The 19,437-nt window shown below is 44.5% G+C and overlaps 1 protein-coding gene across 9 annotated transcripts in view; it reads right to left on the bottom strand.

The window, feature by feature from the left end:
* prdm1a (PR domain containing 1a, with ZNF domain) overlaps window positions 1-19,437 on the bottom strand; it is a 103,926-nt gene that overhangs the window by 22,558 nt on the left and 61,931 nt on the right. For 6 of the 9 annotated variants that reach the window (XM_072246108.1, XM_072246116.1, XM_072246115.1 and 3 more), the window contains one exon: window positions 5,679-5,951. In XM_072246108.1, the coding sequence (XP_072102209.1) occupies window positions 5,679-5,867 (189 nt within the window). In that variant the 5' untranslated portion in view covers window positions 5,868-5,951. The other 3 variants (XM_072246113.1, XM_072246114.1, XM_072246109.1) reach the window with 3 other exon arrangements.

Genomic DNA, 19,437 nt, shown 5'->3' with positions numbered 1-19,437 from the left:
GACAGGGTTTCCCAGCTCCAAACAGACACACTTTGTGACATCACGCCAGTGGCTTTCTCAGGCTTCAACGTTACTGAAATTAGCCAATCAGCTGGAGTTTTACTTCTACGTTGTGGGTTCTCGCCTGTGGCTCTGTGCTTGACCCTTATCACAGCCTGTCCTGATGCAAGACCCAGCCTTGCTCAAGATGCTGAGTCAACCTTCCTCCTTTGCAAAATCACGTGAACTAATCATGTCATGACACCAGGGACCTCTATACCTCTTCCCCCCCCCCCCCCCCAGAGAGATGAGCGCAAAGTAATTGCGAGACTCCTGAACTGAACAGTTTTGGCTTCAACCTTGCCACATTTCTGTGCAGGGAATTTTTTTTTTGCACGACACCTGTCCATGCAAGAGATAGTTGAGGGAAAGACAAATTCTAAAAATCACTTCAGAAACTGAATCTGAAACCCTGCCTGGAGTTGGCTGCAGAGAGATAAATTCGATTTACACTTGGTGCTGCCGTTTTCTGCACCCGCTGTTCAGGCCTTTTTTTTTTGGTTAAATGCAAAAGAACAAGCAAAGCTTCTGTCACGACCACGCCACGCCCGTCACAACTGCTCGAGCACGGGTCTCTCCCCCACCTACTCGGTGCGGCCTGAGGTAACTCCTGCTTCTGGCCGCTCCCCCTCGCTCTTCCCCGCTCTCCGACAGTGATCACCCCCAGCTGTCCACTGAAGTGGCCCTCGGACGGCTGTTTGTCATGAGGGAATCACAAGTCACAGAGCTCCACAGTGCAGAGGGTGGCCTTACGGCCCACTGAGTCTCTACCAACCATCAAGCTCTCTCTCATTCACACTATTCCTGTTTTATCCACTCACATCACCATCGGCTTCTCCAGGTTCCGCCATCTACCCGCTAATTTACCTCAGGCCACGAACCTACCATTCCACAAGTCCTTGAAATGTGGAGGGGAGACTGGCCAGATAGTGACAGTGCAATTTGCACACAGCCAACATCCAAAGTCAGAATTGAAACCAGCCCTCCTCCCCTCTGTGCCCCAACATCTTACCCACACCCTATCTCCAAGAGTGTTTTAGAATCAAGACCTCGAGCTTGACAATCAGTCCCCAGTCTCCAGGGCAGCAGTGAAGACAGTCATGCTGCACCAACACTCGCTCTTCAGTCTACCTAGCCTGTGCTGACTCGCACTAATCCCACGCCATTTCTAACTCTCGCCCTACTCCCAACAACATGCTAAAGATAGGGTAGGTGCAAGCAGGCTTTGTCCACTGAGGGAGGGTGGGATTACAACTAGAGGTGGGGGGAGTTAAGGGTGAAAGGTGAAAAGTTTGAGGGGACCATGAGGGGGACCTTCTTCACTCAGGAGATGGTGAGAGTGTGGAACGAGCTGCCAGCGCAAGTGGTGCGTGCAAGCTCGACTTCAACAGTAAAGTGAAGCGTGGATGGGTACAAAGATTGGAGGGGTATGGAGGGCTACGCAGGTCAATGGGACTAGGCAGTGTAAGTGGTCCGGCATGGAGTAGGGGCCGAAGGGACTGTTGACTATGTTTTCTATGACTCTGTAACTTCCCCAGTTTCCGCCATGCATCATATCCCAACACCATGGAGGCCACCATCCAGATAGCAGTATGTGGAGATGAAGAAGATGTGAAGGGAGTGATACCCCAAGTTCAGTCTTGGCTTCGGGTGCGGCCTGTGTAACCTGTATTTCTCTCCGTGATCACACGGGTTTCCTCCTGGTGCTGGAACGTCAACCTGCGCTAAAGATTGTGAGGTTCATTGGCTGCTGCGAATTGCCCTTAGTGAGGGCTAATTACAGAGCGAAATGGTGGACATGTGTGAGAGAGTAAGCTGTGAGGCTAGAGATAGGGATTGTTTTGACTAGAAGCCAGTATATACTCAATGGGACAAATGGCCTTCTTCTGTAACACTGTAAGACAGGATTACCCTCAGGCTGAAGTCAGTTTGTCACCGTATCCAGCATCTGCGTGATTGGGTAACTGTACTCAGGGTGCCAGAGGGTTTCAAATTCTTTTCCCAATGGAAAATAGGCCAGTTTCATCTGCAATTTCCACTAATTCCTTATGACTCAGCAGACAGACGCAAGAGCGTGCTGTCCCTCCCATCTCCTCCACCCCGCTGGTACTCCCTTCTTTCCTAGATACAGCAGAGCCATTGGTGCGGAGCAGGGGCAAAGGTGTCTGCTTAAGATCAATGGCTCCCCATTGGACTTGTGTTAAAAATCCGCACAGGAAAGTCTGAGGCCAATGACAACAGCTCTCAATAGGCCAGGCCTGGCGCCTGTGGTGTATAAACAAGCTGAGGATAACAGGTAGAAAGCTTCAACACTTCCAGGCTTCACATCACCCAAACGAACCCACCCCCTCCACCCCACCTCCACTGCAGAAGCCATTTCTCTTGGTAGTTTATAATAACCCTGACCCCCACTACTCTTGCATGGAACATCTATCTCTGTCAGTGGGGTAGGTCACATTGCACGTCTGCCTCACAGACGAAAAACAGAAGAACAGTTCTGCCACATCTTCATTAAATCAATTTACTTTAATTATTTACATAGGGAACAACTTCCAAGTTATTAATTAAAAGTCTGCGAAGTTAAATGGTGATTACAGTTTACATACTAGTGATGCCTTCTTAAAAATTGCCGACTGTTTAAAAGGTCACTTTAAATTTATATGTGTGTTACTCAAAGATCAGAAATCACAATATATTTTTACTATATATAAAATATATTTTTACATATGAGGGCATCTTCACCCATGCTGAGAAGGGTGTGAGGAAAGAGATTAGGTAGAACTTCTCTCTGTGACTTTCCAGAAAGCGCTAGTCGGTGTCCATTTCGGACGGTGCCGTGGTCGTGGAGGGACCCCTATGGGTGATAACCCATTGTGGGTTTAATTTTCCCCTTTACACCAGCCGCCTTCCTGACACTCTTCTTCCTCACATCCCTTCGCCTCACGCACGGCCTCCTCTACTCCAGTCATCCTGTCAGCTATTCTGGGCCCTCATTCTCGTTCAGCAAATGATTTGGAATTGGATCCATTGTATATTGTAGTCTAGAAATTGAATTGAACTTGTTTTGTTCTCAGACTTACTTTCAGGCACAGTTTGAGAGTCCTACATCAAATATCCAATCCACTGAGCCTAGACCAGGGGCTCCCTGCCTTTTTTTTAAATGCTGTGGATTAATACTGTTATCAACGGGTCTGTGGAGCCCAGTTTGGGAACTCCTGTCTGGCCTAGAGCAAGCTAAGCTAGGTAATAACACTTGAAGGTTTTTCACTCGGCGGCGACTGAACATGACAGAAACCCCCAGCAGCACTCATCACAGCATTTGTTGATCTTGGCTACGTTGATTTGAAGTAGGAAGTTTCCTACATGTTTGACTCGACAGGGTTCATTTTGCCTTGCCTGGCTGGTATTTCTGGAAGGAAGGCTTGCAATCTCAAACTAAGAGGCCATTTTTAAGAATTCTCTGTTTAACGTGGAGGCTCAGTCATTCAATAGGTTGAAGACAGAGGGTGTTGGATTATTGGACATTTAGGGAATCGAGGAATTGTGGTTACTTCAGGAAAGTGAGGCTGAAGTAAACAGTCACCTTTGGTCTTTTCGATGGTGGAGTGAGGCAAGATGGGCTAAAAGCCTACCCTTGCAATTATTTCATATAACCTTATGCTCTAGTTCACTATCCTATATATAGGAGAATTACGTTATACTTTCCTGTGGGGATCAGGAAAAAAGTAGGAGAAAGGCATTTATGAAAGGTGTTGCTTAGATCTCCAGCTGGTAGAGATGTGACCTTGTGGTCACAGGATTTGATTCAAATTGTAATCAAATTTACAATAGGGAGATAAACCTAAATCAATAAAATCACATTTTAAATGAACCGCTTTGCATGTGGTTTCAAAAATAAATCATGAGCTGACTAGTAGGTTAGAATCGAACCTACGAATCACACCCACCCACTTCAGGAATGATCCCTACCTATTTTGAATGTAAACTGATCAAGGAGGTGGTCAGCGAGCACAATGCAGCTCCGATCCATTGCTTTCTCTGATAAATCACCACAGCTTACTGTCTCCACTCCTTCTACACTTCCTGTGAGTGTTGATGGGGCTGAGAGACACTTCAAGTAAACTGTGGGAATCAAGGATGTTGTTCAGCTTTCTATGACCAACTGGAAACGTGCCATTAATTGTGAAGATTATTTAGAGTCACAGAGAGATAAAGCACGGCTCACTGAGTCTCCGACCATCAACGGCAACTTCATTCCTTTTTTAAAATTCTCCCGATAATCTCATCAATTCTCCCCTGGAATGGGGCAATTTACAGTGGCCAACCCACACGTCTTTGGGATGTGGGTGGGAAGCCGTGTGGACATATGCAAAATGAACCTAGGTCTCCGGGTTCATCTGCCACACTCTGCAAGCATAAAATGCATGCCGCACAAATAATTAAATCAAAAACCCTGTTCAAAGGGCAGAAAGAAACCAACTGGCCGTGCTAGAGCAACTATCATTCGACATCCTCTGCCTTCGTCACATTGTCTGATGTTTCATTAAAAGTTGATACAATCTGCATCAACTATTCATTTTGTTTCCAACCTTACTCCGAGACCCTCCACTCACCCTGTTTTAAACTGGTGCTTGCTTGTGGTCTCCACTTTCCAATCAGAGAAAGTAGCTACTTCCTATTCTCCCTATCAATGCCTTTTGCAATTAAGAGAAAACTATTAAACTTCTTTAGTGTGTCCTCATTCTCCACATGAGTAGCGAGTTGCACCCCCCATTTTTAGAATGGTATTTAGCTCTGTTATTAATACACATGCATTTCTACATACAACATAATCTACTATTTCATACTCACTCCACCTACTGGTCCACTTGTAAATGTACACTTTTGTTTATTGTATCAAATATATGTAAATTAATGTAACTGTTAAACACAGACTGTTATCAAATATTATAATGGACTACTATTATCTATATTACACATATAGACTCACAGAGAACAGCTCTACTGTTGTTATACCCCATTATCCACAATTTACCTGCTTTTAATTGCTACAACCTATAAAGGCAAGTTTTAGAACAACATTCAAGGAGGTCATGAAAACTTTGAAACATATTTGTACCTAGTCAATGCTGTTTTTCTGTGTTAAGTGGTGGACTACAGAAACATTTCTAATCTGGCCCAATTAGTTTCATATAAAACACATTAGTTGCCTGTCATAGATTAATGAGATAAAGCACTTACTGGCCACCCAGAAACTACTCAAGCGTGCTATTTAAAAAATGTATTGTGTTAACATATCACTGAATTAACACAGTGACACTTTAAATTAATCAGGCATTCTAGCAGACGGGAGCTGCTCCTTAAAAAAAAGTTGAAAACCTCCCGAGTGGCTCGATTTCTCCAGCTTACAACATAATACATGTGAAATATGCACTAATGAATTTCTATAAATTTTTGAGAACATTGTTCTTTGAGGCATTTATTGCTTCTTTCTTCGATCTGAAGCCAGGATGATAACAGTGGTGAAAATCAACAAACTACCTGCATTGGGACAGGGATTGGGAAGACACCAACTTTTAACAATTGTAGCTGCTTTCAGAAGGTTTAAAAAAAATGAGGGCAAATATCGGCATCCTTACCTCGCTAGAGCCATGTGCATACTTGAACTTCAGATTCCGTGGTAGGGTAGCTTGAGCATGGCTCAGACAGTCATCAGCGGTGGGGTCCCAGGTCTGGTCATTTACAATGTACGTGCAATTCTCTTCGAACTCGGCCTCCGTCCACTTGGTCATATCCACATCTTCCATGTCCATTTTCATCACTTTCATCACTTTCACACACACTCACGCACACACTGTGTCTTCAGTCCTCAGTCTTCAGATGTGACAGTGCAAGCTACTTGCTGTGGAAACCTAGATGGGAGTGGAGGGTGAGGTGGATTGATGGGGTTGATGGAAAGAGAGAGGAAAAAAAAACTTGTTTAAATTCAATTGTCCACATTCTGTGGTTTCCTCTGAGACAGTGTGTGACTAATACAGCAGACTGTGGTACTTTTGCCATCAGTTTTGTTGCTGAACATACTTGAGCAATCATCAAACCAGCTTTTAACTAAAATGTTTGGTCGCCTCATGTCCAGGACGCCAGTCTGGAACAAAGCCACTAAAACCAGTGCTGATAGTCAATCTGAGTAAGTTGAAAGGCTTCAAATGCAATTGACGTGAACAGCTCCCTGTCTCTGGCACCTCGGCTCCCCTCTCCCCTTGTTTACTCGCAACTCCCTTAACCCTCAACCTTTGTGTGATCAGCAGCAGTACGGGGCATCTTTTTTTCCTCTCTCTGTAGTTACAAGTGCATGTTGGATTCTGACCAGTCACCTAGCCGGAGATGGTGTTGGGGTGGATGTAGGAGAAAGGGGAGTTGGGGATGTGGGCTATGGAAAAGCTACTTCAGAAAGTGTCACAAACAAGCAAAGGAAAGAGGAAGGAGCTGCTGTCTGCGTCGGCAGGTTAATTATGGAACAGTGCAAGGCAGGAACGGAACTGACTGCTCCTTCCAAATGGGGAAGTTTGAACTTTCCCAGCACAATTCAGGAGCAAACAATATCCCAAAAAATAAGCTGCCGTGACGTTTCCTCATCCTCTGAAGTAGATAGGAGTGCTGGCAACTCCATCACGCCAGCCAAGCCGGCCCCAGTCGTCACGGACACCAAGCCAAGCGCAGCAACGCTGTGCAGAGCGGCACAAAAATCAGGACCCACCACTCAACCCTGCTTTGGAAGTGTGGCAAGCTTCCTTCAGCAAACAGATTATACTCGCAAATGATCAGATAAGCATTTCTTTTTCAGCCAAGTGCTATGTAAAATACTTTAAGCATCATTTACTTCAAAATCCCAAAGAGAAATTCCATAGAGTCACCGCTGTGGTGCAGTGTTAAAATCAACCACAGAACATCTAGAAAAACAATCAAATAATTATTTCAAATGTAGGAAAGAGAAAAGGAGAGGGAGAAAAAAAATAGCCTGAGAAGGATACAGGCATTTTACGCAAAACAAAACTGCTGAAATAGGGAGGTATTGTTAAGAGCTATGGGAGGAAAAGAGAATGCAAGAACAGAAAGTGAATTGTGGAATTAGACAACTGCGCATAAATATACAGGAGTAGTACTCACAGGTACTGTCAGCTTTGTGCTGGAATGCAAACCCACTTGCAGATATCACACTGCACTGGTCTTCTAACAGGTGCTGAGCTCATGCCTCTTGTGAATACTGAAGGGCTGATGGTTGCAGTGAAACTTTCGGTGAGTATAAGCCAAAAGAGACTCTTCCTTTCTCCTCCCTCTTTCAAGTTTCCTATTAATAATCTGATGATTCACATGCCAAAACCTCCCTGTCAAAACCTGCCAGCTGTAGGGCGGGATCTGTACCTGGACAGACATCAACAGTGCAGAGCCAATAGCAATCTAATGCGAACGGCAGCCTTTGGTGGCTCTTTATACTGTGGGTGCTTGAGAAGACAAGCCAGACAGTTCAAGCTGAACAGGCTCCTTTTCCAGATCCCATGCCCCTTCAACATAAATAAATTGACACACCCGCTAGGCACATGATTAAGTTCCTTTAAATGGACAATTTCTTTCCTGACCGAGAAACATTCAAAACAGCCAAAGTAAACTCTTGCGACTCCTTTTCCTTCTAATCAATTTCCTGGTCTTAACTCACAAAATGCCAGTACAAAGTGAACACACCTCTCTCACAATAATTACCAGAAACGATTTGGAAATAGGAAGACAGCTACGTAACAGCTGAAGAGCTAATGAAATTGCAGCAACACAAATTATAAACAGACACTAAAGCACACAGCTCAGCTGCCTTAAAACTGTATAAATCTAAGAAGCTATTACAAGACAAAAGTAGAATGTCAAATATTCAAGAAAATGCATTATAAGCTGCTTGTTTAATAAGACAGGAAAGTAAAAAGGGAGTAGCATGTTAGGAAGAAATGGTAAGGGTGCTAACCTGATCAGATAAACATTTCACTGCAGAGATGCCCCTGTGGGGCAGTGAAGAGTTAGAAGTGATTTTATCCACTGCACTGGAATCCCGCGTCAATCCCTTCCTCCTGTCATTGGGCTGGAGGAAGGACATCCTGTGATGACGGGACACAGTGCCCCATTTGTTTACTATTGGGAATGTCGACCTGCATTCCTCCTCCTCCTTACAAAACAAACCAGATACTTCATTTCCTTCAACGTCCCCAGCCTCCCAATAACAGAACTGATAACGCACACCCCCAGAGCAGCACAAAGATCCAGTATGTCAGCCAGTTTTCCTCACTCTCTCCCCACATTTCAAATGCACCCCTCAATCATTCACAATTGATTGTCAATTCATCAAGAATATTATTCTTCTATTTTTTTTCAGCTTTACCCTCTCTCTGCAGCATGTTAAAATTCGGAGCATGGCCATAGCTATCTGGAGAAATCCTCCAGCAAGCGGTTCCTTTGATAGCTATCAACACCATTCACCAACTGACAGATGTCACACAGACTTCAGCTGTCGAGGCAAGAGGACGCTGCCTCTCAGCTCTGAGGGAGATTATGTGCATGCAGGAATGAGCATTTAAAAAGGCTTTGGTGGTGGTGGCATGGGGCGGGGGGGGGCGGGAAGAGTGGAAATAAGGGACTCCTTTTCTATAATTACATTTCTCACATGTGTACACAACCTTGCAACATCATTCACAATATCTCTTCTAGTCACTTCCTGGAAAGCAGACTGCTCTACAGTAAATGATGACTTAACATTGCCAACATTTGCTGATATGTTTTTTTGTTGTTGCTGGTCGTAATAGAACAAGATTCTGCTTAAAAACCACACGGTAGTTTCTACGCAGTTCAGATGTACTTTTTCTTAATCCGTCAAGGGTAAGAGAAATTCTCTCACAGATATAGCCTCTCTGAAACCGAAGTTTACAGAAAAAAAAAGATAATCTGATTTTTTTTTTGGTCAAGATTCAAGAAAGGAAAACAAAACTCTCCACATTAGGTCAGTCGGGTACTTTTTAAACATATGTGTGGTAAGAAAGAGAGCGTATTTTAAATCATTCTGCACTTGAATTCGCTAAAATGTTTCAGAAAACCACCCCTTCAGATTATATGAAGGGAATTCACCAGAACCCTTTCATATGCGTCAAGGATTTAAATTTCAGTTCAGAGAAAGAACCAAATAGCTCGTTCTATGCTTCCTTGAGATTAAAACACCAGAGATTTTCCAATGCTTCTCGGGGGCATTCAACACATCCGCTATTACACTACTGTGCCTAGAAATGGCAATATAATGCTACATTTTATATAGGGTTTCGGGGGGGGGGGGGGGTACTATTTTGGATATCTCATTTAAATGGTGTTCCTTTTTCCTTGTACATAAATGCATTCTGATCAGGGATCAGATGGGGAATGTGGAATGTGCCCAGACAATCCCACACCCTCAGCTGATATCTGTGGTAATGGGCTTTCCAGCTCAGATCATACGACTGCAATGAGAAGGTGCTGCCTGATTTCCATGTCCGTTGGAGACATCTCAGCACTCTTGCTGATGCAGAACCACACTATGAGGCAGCACATTTCTGAAAACAGCAAAGGTCAGTGTAAACTCTTCCCTTGCAGTCGAGGCAAGTGTAGTGGGCTGTTGAGAAGATGGATGCCCAGCCCACTGGGACAGAGGTAGAAGGATAAGAAGGCTACAAAAGAGCTTAGGTTAAATTGGGGGGGGGGGTGGCAAGGAGAGCGCAAGGGGAGGGGGAGGCAAGGAGAGGGGCAGGGGAGAGTACGGGGGAAGAGACTGCTAGGGGGGGTAAAGAAAGTGCTGGGGGGGGGGGTGGAAGGAAGAGTGTGCCGGGGGGGGAAGGAAGAGAGTGCCGGGGGGGGGGGGGGGGGGGAAGGAAGAGAGTGAAGAGAGTGCCGGGGGAGGGGGAGGAAGAGTGCTGGGGGTGGGGTCTGCAGGAGAGAATACACAAGTAAAGATAAAAATACATAAATAAAGATAAAGCTGGAATCAGAGCTCTGCATTACCGGACACACACATTTGCTTTAGACATTACATCAGATTTTCAGTTCCATTTCTGAATTAATCCGCTGATTATTGTGTTGCCAGGTTTGGATTGGAGCTCTGCCGAGCTCTGACCAAGTGAAGCTTGCTGGTTTCAGTCATGTGGGCACAATAAGTGGATGATGCAATTTAGCTGATAAGTGACATCATAGTGCCTGGTCCCAGCTGAATTATGCAGGAACTGAAGAAAATAGGACAGATTGTGATCCAGCAATAGGCCAAAGGCCTCTTGGCTCTGTTACTCAGCAACACCATAGATAATTTGATACTGTCCCCCCTCATAACCCTGAACAGTCCAAACTTCTTTCTGGGGGTGGTTCTAAGCAGGAAAACAGAGTTTTGAGGGAGGTGGGTGAAGTAGATGGCAGAAAACCTTTTCCTGAGACAGATGCGAGGCACAGGTTTGAGGTAAGGAATTGAAAGTTTAGAGGGGAACTGAGCAAAAAAATTCTCCTGTCCATTTGGTGGATGCAATCAGGAATACTCCTGATGAGTTTGGAGACAGGTTCTCTCGTAGCAGCTAACTAGCAGCTATACAAGCACTTGAATGGTCAAGGCAAAGTTGGCTTATGGATCGGACGCTGGTAATTGGATGAGAATAGTTAGTTTCTTGATGGCCAGCAAAAACAGGATGAGCCAAAGGGCATTTTTCTGTGCTGTTTGACTCTGCAACTTCAAGGTGATCTTTTATTCTTCTACATTGTAATTTGCGTAGGTCCTGAAGCTCAACTTTTTTTTGTAAGAAAACTTCTTCATCCCAAGAACCAATGTACTGAAGCTACTCTAACCTTCCAATGCAAATAAATTCTTGCTTAAGTAAACAGATCAAAACTGTGTACACTTAGGAAATATAACATGCAGAATTTTCTAACTATTAACATACATAACCCTCCATGAGGACCACAATCTTGTCGTGGCTTGGAGGCTCTCGTGCCTCAATGACCCGGAGAGCAATGCCGGCTGGAGTCAGGGCTTTATGTTTTAGCTTTGGTAGGGTCACCCATGTAAACAGGTCAAAGGGTAGAGGCCAGACTAAGAGCTGTCCACCAGTCCTCCAGGTTCAGGAGTTCAGCTCAGGGATAACAACCCTGACTGGTCAAACTAAATTGCTATGGAAGCAGCAGTGAAGAATTCTTCCACATCTGTGCGCATCTCCACCTAGGACTTGCATGACTAGAGCAAACCAAGAGGAAGCTACTGACACAGTGAAGGAAACCGTGAACGCAGCCAGAGAAGGAGGACCTTCATTGCTGCCCAAAACACCAGCAGTGTAATGGGCAAAAGAAGCAACATACATATTGAAGTTGCCTATTTAAGAATAAAAAGATAACACTGTGTAAAAGAGGTTTTGTCAATGAGTCAATTACTGCTATAAATAATTCCCCCTTCTCCAAAAGCTCTCATTAAACATATGACATTGTGCAAGTACAGTAAATGGTTCATTCATTGTCTTCATTACAGCTGAATTTTTTTAACTATTAAATGTTCCTATTCTCATATAATTTTCCACTAGCTGCTTTAAATAAAGTATTCAAGATTGGAATAAACAACCATCTCTAAGCACTTCCCACAACTTGGTCTATTTAATTTGTCACTTTAACATCCAGATGTCATTTCCAAGGTGGATGCAAAGATCTCAATTACTATTGAGTTCTGTTCTCTCTTTTTCCAGCGCTAGTCTCTGTTGAACCAGAAAGCATTCCTTCATCTTACACAAGACCATCAGACACATTAGGTAATTCGGCCCATCTACTCCGCTCTGACATTTGACCATGGCCGATCCATTTCCTTCTCAACCCAATTCTCCTGCCTGAAACTTTTCATGTCCTGACTAATCAAGATCCCATCAACCTCCACCTTAAATACACCCAATGACTTGGCCTCCACAGCTGCCTGTGGCAATGAATTCCACAGATTCACCACCCTCTGGCTAAAGAAATTGCTCCTCATCTCTGTTCTAAATGAATGCTCCTCTATTCTGAGTCTGTGTCCTCTGGTCCTAGACTTCCCCACCATAAGAAACGTCCTCCCCACAGCCACTACTGAGGCCGTTCAACATCCAATACAACACCTTATATTCCGTTTGGGTAGCCTCCAACCTAATGGCATGAATATTGATTTCTCCAACTTCCAATAATGCCCCCACCAACCCTCTCCTTCACCATTTCCCATCCCCTTTTCCCCCTCTTACTTCATCTCCTTGCTCCCATCACCTCCCGCTGGTGCTCCTCTCCCTTTTCCTTTCTTCCATGGCCTTTGAGCTCTTTCAACTTCCCAGCTCTTTACTTCATCCCTCCACTTTCAGGTTTTACCTGCCACCTGATGTTTCTTTATCCCTTCCCCCTACCTTTTAAATGTACTCAACATTTTCTCTCCAGCCCTGCTGAAGGGTTTCAGCCCGAAACATCGACTGTACTTCTTTTCCCCATAGATGCTGCCTAGCCTGCTGAGTTCCTCCAGCATTGATTGTGTGTGTGTGTGTGTGTGTGTGTGTTGCTGAGGAAGCACAAGATTGCTTACCACTGCAGAGAGTGTGTGATCAGAGGCTTGCTGATGGCCTCCGGTGCACCAAAAGTTGAACAGACCAAGGCCCCTGGCTTGCTGTGCTCTCTGTGGTCTTGATGTTCATCAGTTGGAGATTGAGAACAGATCATGCAAAGCTGCTGTTCACAACTGCTAACCTATGAGAGTTAAGCCTGGTTGTCGAGGAACAGAAAGGTACATTGCATCTTTGCTGGCGAACAGAAAGGTGCTGTGATACACCATAATTAGATACTTTGATATCAGTCTTGACTTACTGTTGTGCTCCGTGGGCACAGAGTTACACCCCTGTATGATTCAGCAAGGAATGGCATAGAACATTCGTGGAAGTGAGCGTCTTTAAAGTTAGCTAAAATTCCAGGCTATGTGACTACCTCCTCTCCCAACCAGAGGTGAATTTTGTACAGACTGATTCCACAACATTGGTAAGCAAGTGGCCGATGCTGCAGTGATTGTGTTACAATGGAACTAGGAAGGGCTGTTTTTTTTCTAGTCACTTGAAATCAGACCATCTCGGTAGATCGATGTTAATGAAAGGAAGGGGTTTGGATTCAGCTGAAAAAATACAATGATCTCCATTAGTCTGCTGGCTAATAAAGGCCCCTTCCCCACCCAAGTGAATCAAAAAGCCCACACTGATTATTAGTAATCTTACGAATCATTATCCCAACCCTCTCAAAACTGAAAGCAATGTCAACTGGTTGCAGGGAGAAGGCAACAGCATTCAAGGGCACTCCAAAGATCTGAAGCAAGGTCAATTAGGTTTGGTTACAAAATGAGAAATCTTTACGTTGTTGTGAGTTCCCATTTTTTTTACAGTAAACAAATGTGTGCACAATGCACACACACGCGCAAACATACAACACACACACACACACACTCACCCACACAACATACGCGTTCACACAGAGACATTGATCCCCACTGTTACATTAATTAAGTGGGTAAAAACAATGGTGGTTGTTGCAATGCTGAACAATAGTTTTTGTTTTCTGGTCTGTACTCAAGTTATACAGTTACAAGAATTTGCCTTAACACAGTAGCTTCCAACTTGATAAACAGATAATGAAGTGCTTTCTGTAGTTGGGATGCAGGAAATTGTTACAAAGGCCATGCGATAATGAACAGATAATTTGATGTCAGTCAAAGTATAAATGCTTGACATACAATGAGGTGTTAATTCTTTTGCTATACAAAAATAGTTCAATGGGATCTTTTAGGTCTACTTGAGAACCTAGACTAGGTCTGAGTTGAGTTGCAAGATCTATGGCTGCTTCTGGATCCAGGGCCAATACATTCATTCACACAAAACATATACAATCTCAAGCTGGGTAAAAAATTTGACTTCCTTCTTTTACTGAAAAAGACTTTTCCTCAACATTCTTCCCACCCTTCCCAATGTTGGGAGTAGAGCTTAGCCTGCATAAAAGGGCTGATATTGCAGTGATATCAGAGAGGGAAAAATATGGGAGTGCTTTAAAAGCAGGCTGCTGCTTTGTCACTGCTCTATTCCGACTACTGCATAAACATCCAGATCTCCCTTCCCTCTTTTTCTTTCTCTCTCTCGACCAATGAAAACTAGTGCCTGACCACTAGATGGCGCCTGTGAGCAACCAACACCAAACACAACACACCCACTCCATTAGGTCTCACAATGGCAAGGCAGGGGGTAACAAACTTCCTTTGTTGTTAATTGAGCATATTAGCCTGTTTCTCCCCATGTCAGACCCCTGTATTCAACACAAACAGAAAATGCTCTCAAGATATTCAGCAGGTCAGGTGACATCTGTGGGGTAACCTGCAAAAGATTCTGTTTTTATTTCTGATTTCCAACATCTGCAGTTTGATTTCTACTTTAGACAATGCTGCAGTGCTGTGTTGCCAGGGTTATACAGGCTGACTTTTATTTTAAAAATAGTTTCTTATTTTGAGCCGAGCACTCGTAACCTTGGACAAAAGTAGATCAGCAGGAGGAAAATACAGCCTACTGATTCTGCCTGGGGTGTTCCAGCCACCAGCAGCTGGCAACGGGGAAACGGAAGGAGATGAGTTTCCAGTATCTGCAGATCGTCTCATGCTTGAGATGGGTCATCTGTTCCCAGTTTCTTGAAACCTGTGTTGCAAGTCCAGATGTAGGTTCAAGCCCAACAGTCAAAGCTCAATGAATTGTACCACCTTTCCAAAGGTACTAGCTGATTGGCTGAGTTCTGCTGGCATTGATTTGGATTTTCAGCATCTACGGGATTTCTCGTGTTTATGGTCCTTTAACCCCTACTTCACAGGCCTGCACTTCAAGGAAGAAAATATGTAGCACCCTTTACTCCAACAAGATGTCTGTCCGTAGCAGGGATTTATGGAGAGCAAGTTTAAAAGCTCAGTTTCAAAGAGCACATAGCAGGCTGTTTATAAACTTCCTCTCTGCCATAAAACTACACAGCATGGAGACCAGCCCTTCAGCCAAACTTATCCATGCCAACCAAGTTGCTTGCTTATTTATTGTAATACAGAGCAGTATAGGCCTTTCTGGCCCCGCAAACCACACCACCCAACAATCCCGCAGTTTAATCCTAGCCTAATCACGGGACTAATTAACATACACAGTCTTTGGACTGTGGGAGGAAACCCCACTCGGTGATAGGGAGAACGTACAAACTCTTTACAGACAGTGGTGGGAATTGAACCTGGGTCACTGGTACTGTACAGCAATGTGTCAACCACTACGCTACCGCGTCTACAAAGTACTTGAATTTGTTCCACCTCCCTGCATTTGGCCTCATCTCCTTCTAAGTCTTTCCAGTCCAGTGTTAGATGAAGGCAGATGAGGATCAGTTTGTTCTCCCAACACTGCGCCTCAAACACCCAGCACACTCGCTTCACTCCAGCAGACAGATCATGGGAGGCGAGGTAAAATGCTGCCTCAAAAAATGTTGAGGAAAGCATTGGAGTGATCACACAGCCTTAGCTGAGCCCTATGTTGACCCACTGGCCAACCTGAAGCAGGCCAAATGTGACACGCTTTTGAGGGCAGCCAAATCTGAGATGGATTTTTGCTCCCCAGTCTCCATGATGACTATGTGGTACTTGGCAGTTTTCAGATTCAGGCAGAAACAAGATGAAAAAAAAAGATCTGTGTCTGAGCAGCATTGAAAGGTAAAATCCACCAATACTGGTACATGGCCACAGGAATAGAAGCCAATAGGTACAGTCCCTCCTGGCTCGGTCTGCAATCAGTAAGATCATTTATTAGCAGACACAGATCATCCCTGGGTGATAAGCAGGTTCTGTTTTTGCAGATATCTTCCAGTTGATTTTGTCCCAAGTTGGGAAAATACAAAAATCACCATTAAGACTATACAGTACATAATACTTTGGAGCAGAATTAGGCCATCTGGCCCATCGAGTCTGCTCTGCCATTTCATCATGGCTGATCCATTTTCCTCTCAGCCGCAGTCTCTAGCCGTCTCCCTGCATCTCTTCAAGCCCCGACTAATCAAGAATCTATCAACCTCTGCCATAAATGTACCCAATGACTTGGCCTCCACAGCCACCTGTGGCAACAGATTTCACAGATTCACCACCCTCTGGCTAAAGAAATTCCTCCTGACCTCTCTCTATTCTGAGGCTGTGCCCTCTGGTCTGAGACTTCCTCCGCCATAGCAGACATCCTCTTCACATCCACTCTACTGAGACTTTTCAACTTTTGATAGCTTTCAATAAGATCCCCCCCCCCCGTCCAAATTCCAGCAAATACAGGTGCAGAGCTATTAAACACTCACCTAGCATGGTAAGCACAGTATTGTAATGAATGTCAAAGAGGCAAGACCGAACAGAAAGAACAATCAGAGTTTCATAATTTGTAGGTTGGACTTTTGAATTAATATTATGGGAGCTTGTCTGGCTGTAAGTGTGTCCACAATTCAAGTATTCGTAACTAGGCACAGTCTAAATGCCTCCCTTTGAATGCTAAACTCAATTGAAGCCAGCCTGAACGATGTCAGTGACTGTCCATCCTCTAGGGTAGCAAATTCCAAAGATCTCAACCATCTGACTGAAGAAATTTGAACTGACACATACTCCTAACACTTTCCAGCTCAGCATCCATCCTCTCTCTGAAACCCATTCTAAACTCACCCTGCTCGCGGTAACCCCTCTTCCACGGAATCAGTCTGGTTAATCTACACGGCACCACCTTCAAGGCAGCTCCATCCTTCCCTCTCAGAAAACAAAACTTCACAGCATCTGAGGCGGGGTCTCAGAGATTTTGTACGCAACAAACACACACAACAGAACTTTGAGATTTGCTTTTGATTGTAACCTGCCAGAAAGACGGCCGACTTGCCAGCGCCTTCAACCAGCTCTGCCTCTGTGGTTGCAGTGGCGTATTCCACATGAACAGTGCTTCCTGCAGTCACTTCTCATAAGTCATATAGCAGACATTCCCCCCTGCAAAAACTCATTTCAGGGAGGTAGCACCATCAATTTGTGGGAGACTCCTGGGAGAGGTGGGATGTCTGCAATAGAGTAGCTCCTTAGCAGCTAGCCAGCTAGTTTAAATAACGTTAGCTATGCTAATGAACGAATGACACCTGTTAAACCCACCTCAACATGTCCTTTACAGTCTTAACCCACCATGGGCAATAGAAAAGTCACTGTTGCAAACAGTGCAGCGAGCAACACTGTCATTATTTTGACCCCTATTTGGCAGGGGTACACTTAGTGTAGTCTGGGGTGACGTACGTTTTATGTTTTTTTTGGAACACTGCAATGGCGTGCTCTCGCTCTCTCTCTCGTGGTCGCTCACGCACTCTCAAGTGCTCTCGCTCGCTTTCAAAAAAATTGATTTCCGTGATATTGTATATAATTTGGGGGCATCAGGGAGCCACTATTAATATGCAGGAGACTCCCAGAACTTCCAGGAGCGGTGAGATGTCTGAAATAGCACAGAAACAGGCCCGTTGTCTATCATGCCAAACTAATATTTGAATTAGTTTCCTGAAGAGAAATTAAAGAGGGAAGGGCATGGATCTTTCCAAGGCTTTTGACAATGTTCTGGATGGTAGGCTGCTCCAGAACATGGGAGCAGATCCAGGGTGAGCTAGCCCAGTGGATACAAAACTAACTTGGTGAAAGGATACAGAGGGTGTTAGTAGAGGGTTGCTTTTCAGATCAGAGGTTTCTGACCAGTGGTGTGCCACAGAAGTCAGTGCCGGGTCCCCCTGGTCTTTGCTATAGTTACTAAAGGTTTAGGTGAGATGTAGGTGGCATAGTTAGTAAATGTGCCGTCATGAGAGGCTGAACAAACTTGGGTTGTTTTCTCTGGAGCAGCGGAGGCTGCGGGGAGATCTGATAGAGGTTTATTAGATTATGAGAGGCATAGAGTAGACAGAGAGCATCTTTTTCCCAATGTAATACCAGAGGGCATACAAAGTGAGAGGGGTAGGTTCAGAGGGGATGTGACAAGTTAAGCTTTTTATTCAGAGTCATGGGTGCCTGGAATGTGTTGCCTGGTATGGTAGTAGAGGCAAATACATTAGAAGCTTTTAAAAGATGTTTAGATTGGCACATGAATGCGAGGACGATGGAGGAATATAGACATTGTGTAGGTAGGAGGGATTAGATTTTGGGGGTTCTTGATTTACTTTTTAGCCTGTTCGGCACAACCTTGTGGGCAGAAGGGCTTATTCCTGTGCTGTACCGTTCTACGTTCCAACACCAGACTTGGTGGTGTGCTGCAGAAATGGATTACAACAGATTACAACAAATAGGTTACAACAAATTGGGTACGTGGGCCAAGAAATGACTGAGACATGTACAAAGAGGAGTATTTTGGGAAGTTAAACCAGGGACAGACTTGTAAAAGTAGACAACAGTACCCTGGGGAGTGACGTTGGAGTACAAGCACGTGACTCCCTTAAAGAGTGGCACAGGTAGACAAGGTGAAAAAGAACGTATATGACCCACTTGTCTTCACCATAACCGGGCACTGAGTGCAGAATTTGTGAAGTCTTGTTACAGCTGAATAGGACATTGGTGAAATCACACGGTAGCACAGTGGTCAGCACAACGCTTTACAGTACTAGCAACCCAGGTTCCATTCCCACCGCTATCTGTACATCCTCCCTGTGACAGTGTAGGCTTTCCTCCAGGTGCCCTGGTTTCCTCCCACAGTCCAAAGGTCCAGTTGGTAGGTTAATTGGTCATTGTAAATTGTCCTATGATTAGGCCAGGGTTAAATCGGGGGATTGGTGGGCGGTTTGGCTCTTCGGGACAGAAGGACCTATTCCACGTCGTATCTCAATAAATAAATAAATAATCATATTAGGACTACTGTGTGTCACCATTCTATCATAAGGATTTGATGAAGCTAGCAAGGGTACAGGAAAGACCAATAAGGATGTTGTCTTGACCGGATGGCTTAAGTTATGAGGAGAGATTGGATAGGTTGAGACTGTTATGTTTGTTTTCCTAGCTATGGTTTCTGGTCTGTAGCCTTGACGATTCTTGTCCAGATACCTTCTGAATGTTTACTTGCCTCCACCAGGTTACACAGGTTATTCATCCACCATCTGGATGGGGAAAAAAGCCCAGCTGCCTTCCTGTCTTCACCTTGAATCAGTAAAGGGAAACTAGGACTTTTGCATGTCTGATTAGAGTAAGCTGGATGAACCTTCTACAGACTTACATACCAACCCAAGACCTCATCACAATTGGAATAAAGATATTTCAAGGTACTGCTACAAGACTGACAAGTTCATGGC

This window comes from Mobula birostris, chromosome 2 (assembly GCF_030028105.1).
Source record: "Mobula birostris isolate sMobBir1 chromosome 2, sMobBir1.hap1, whole genome shotgun sequence".
NCBI lineage: Eukaryota > Metazoa > Chordata > Chondrichthyes > Myliobatiformes > Myliobatidae > Mobula > Mobula birostris.
This window is presented reverse-complemented; position numbering and strand designations above follow the sequence as displayed.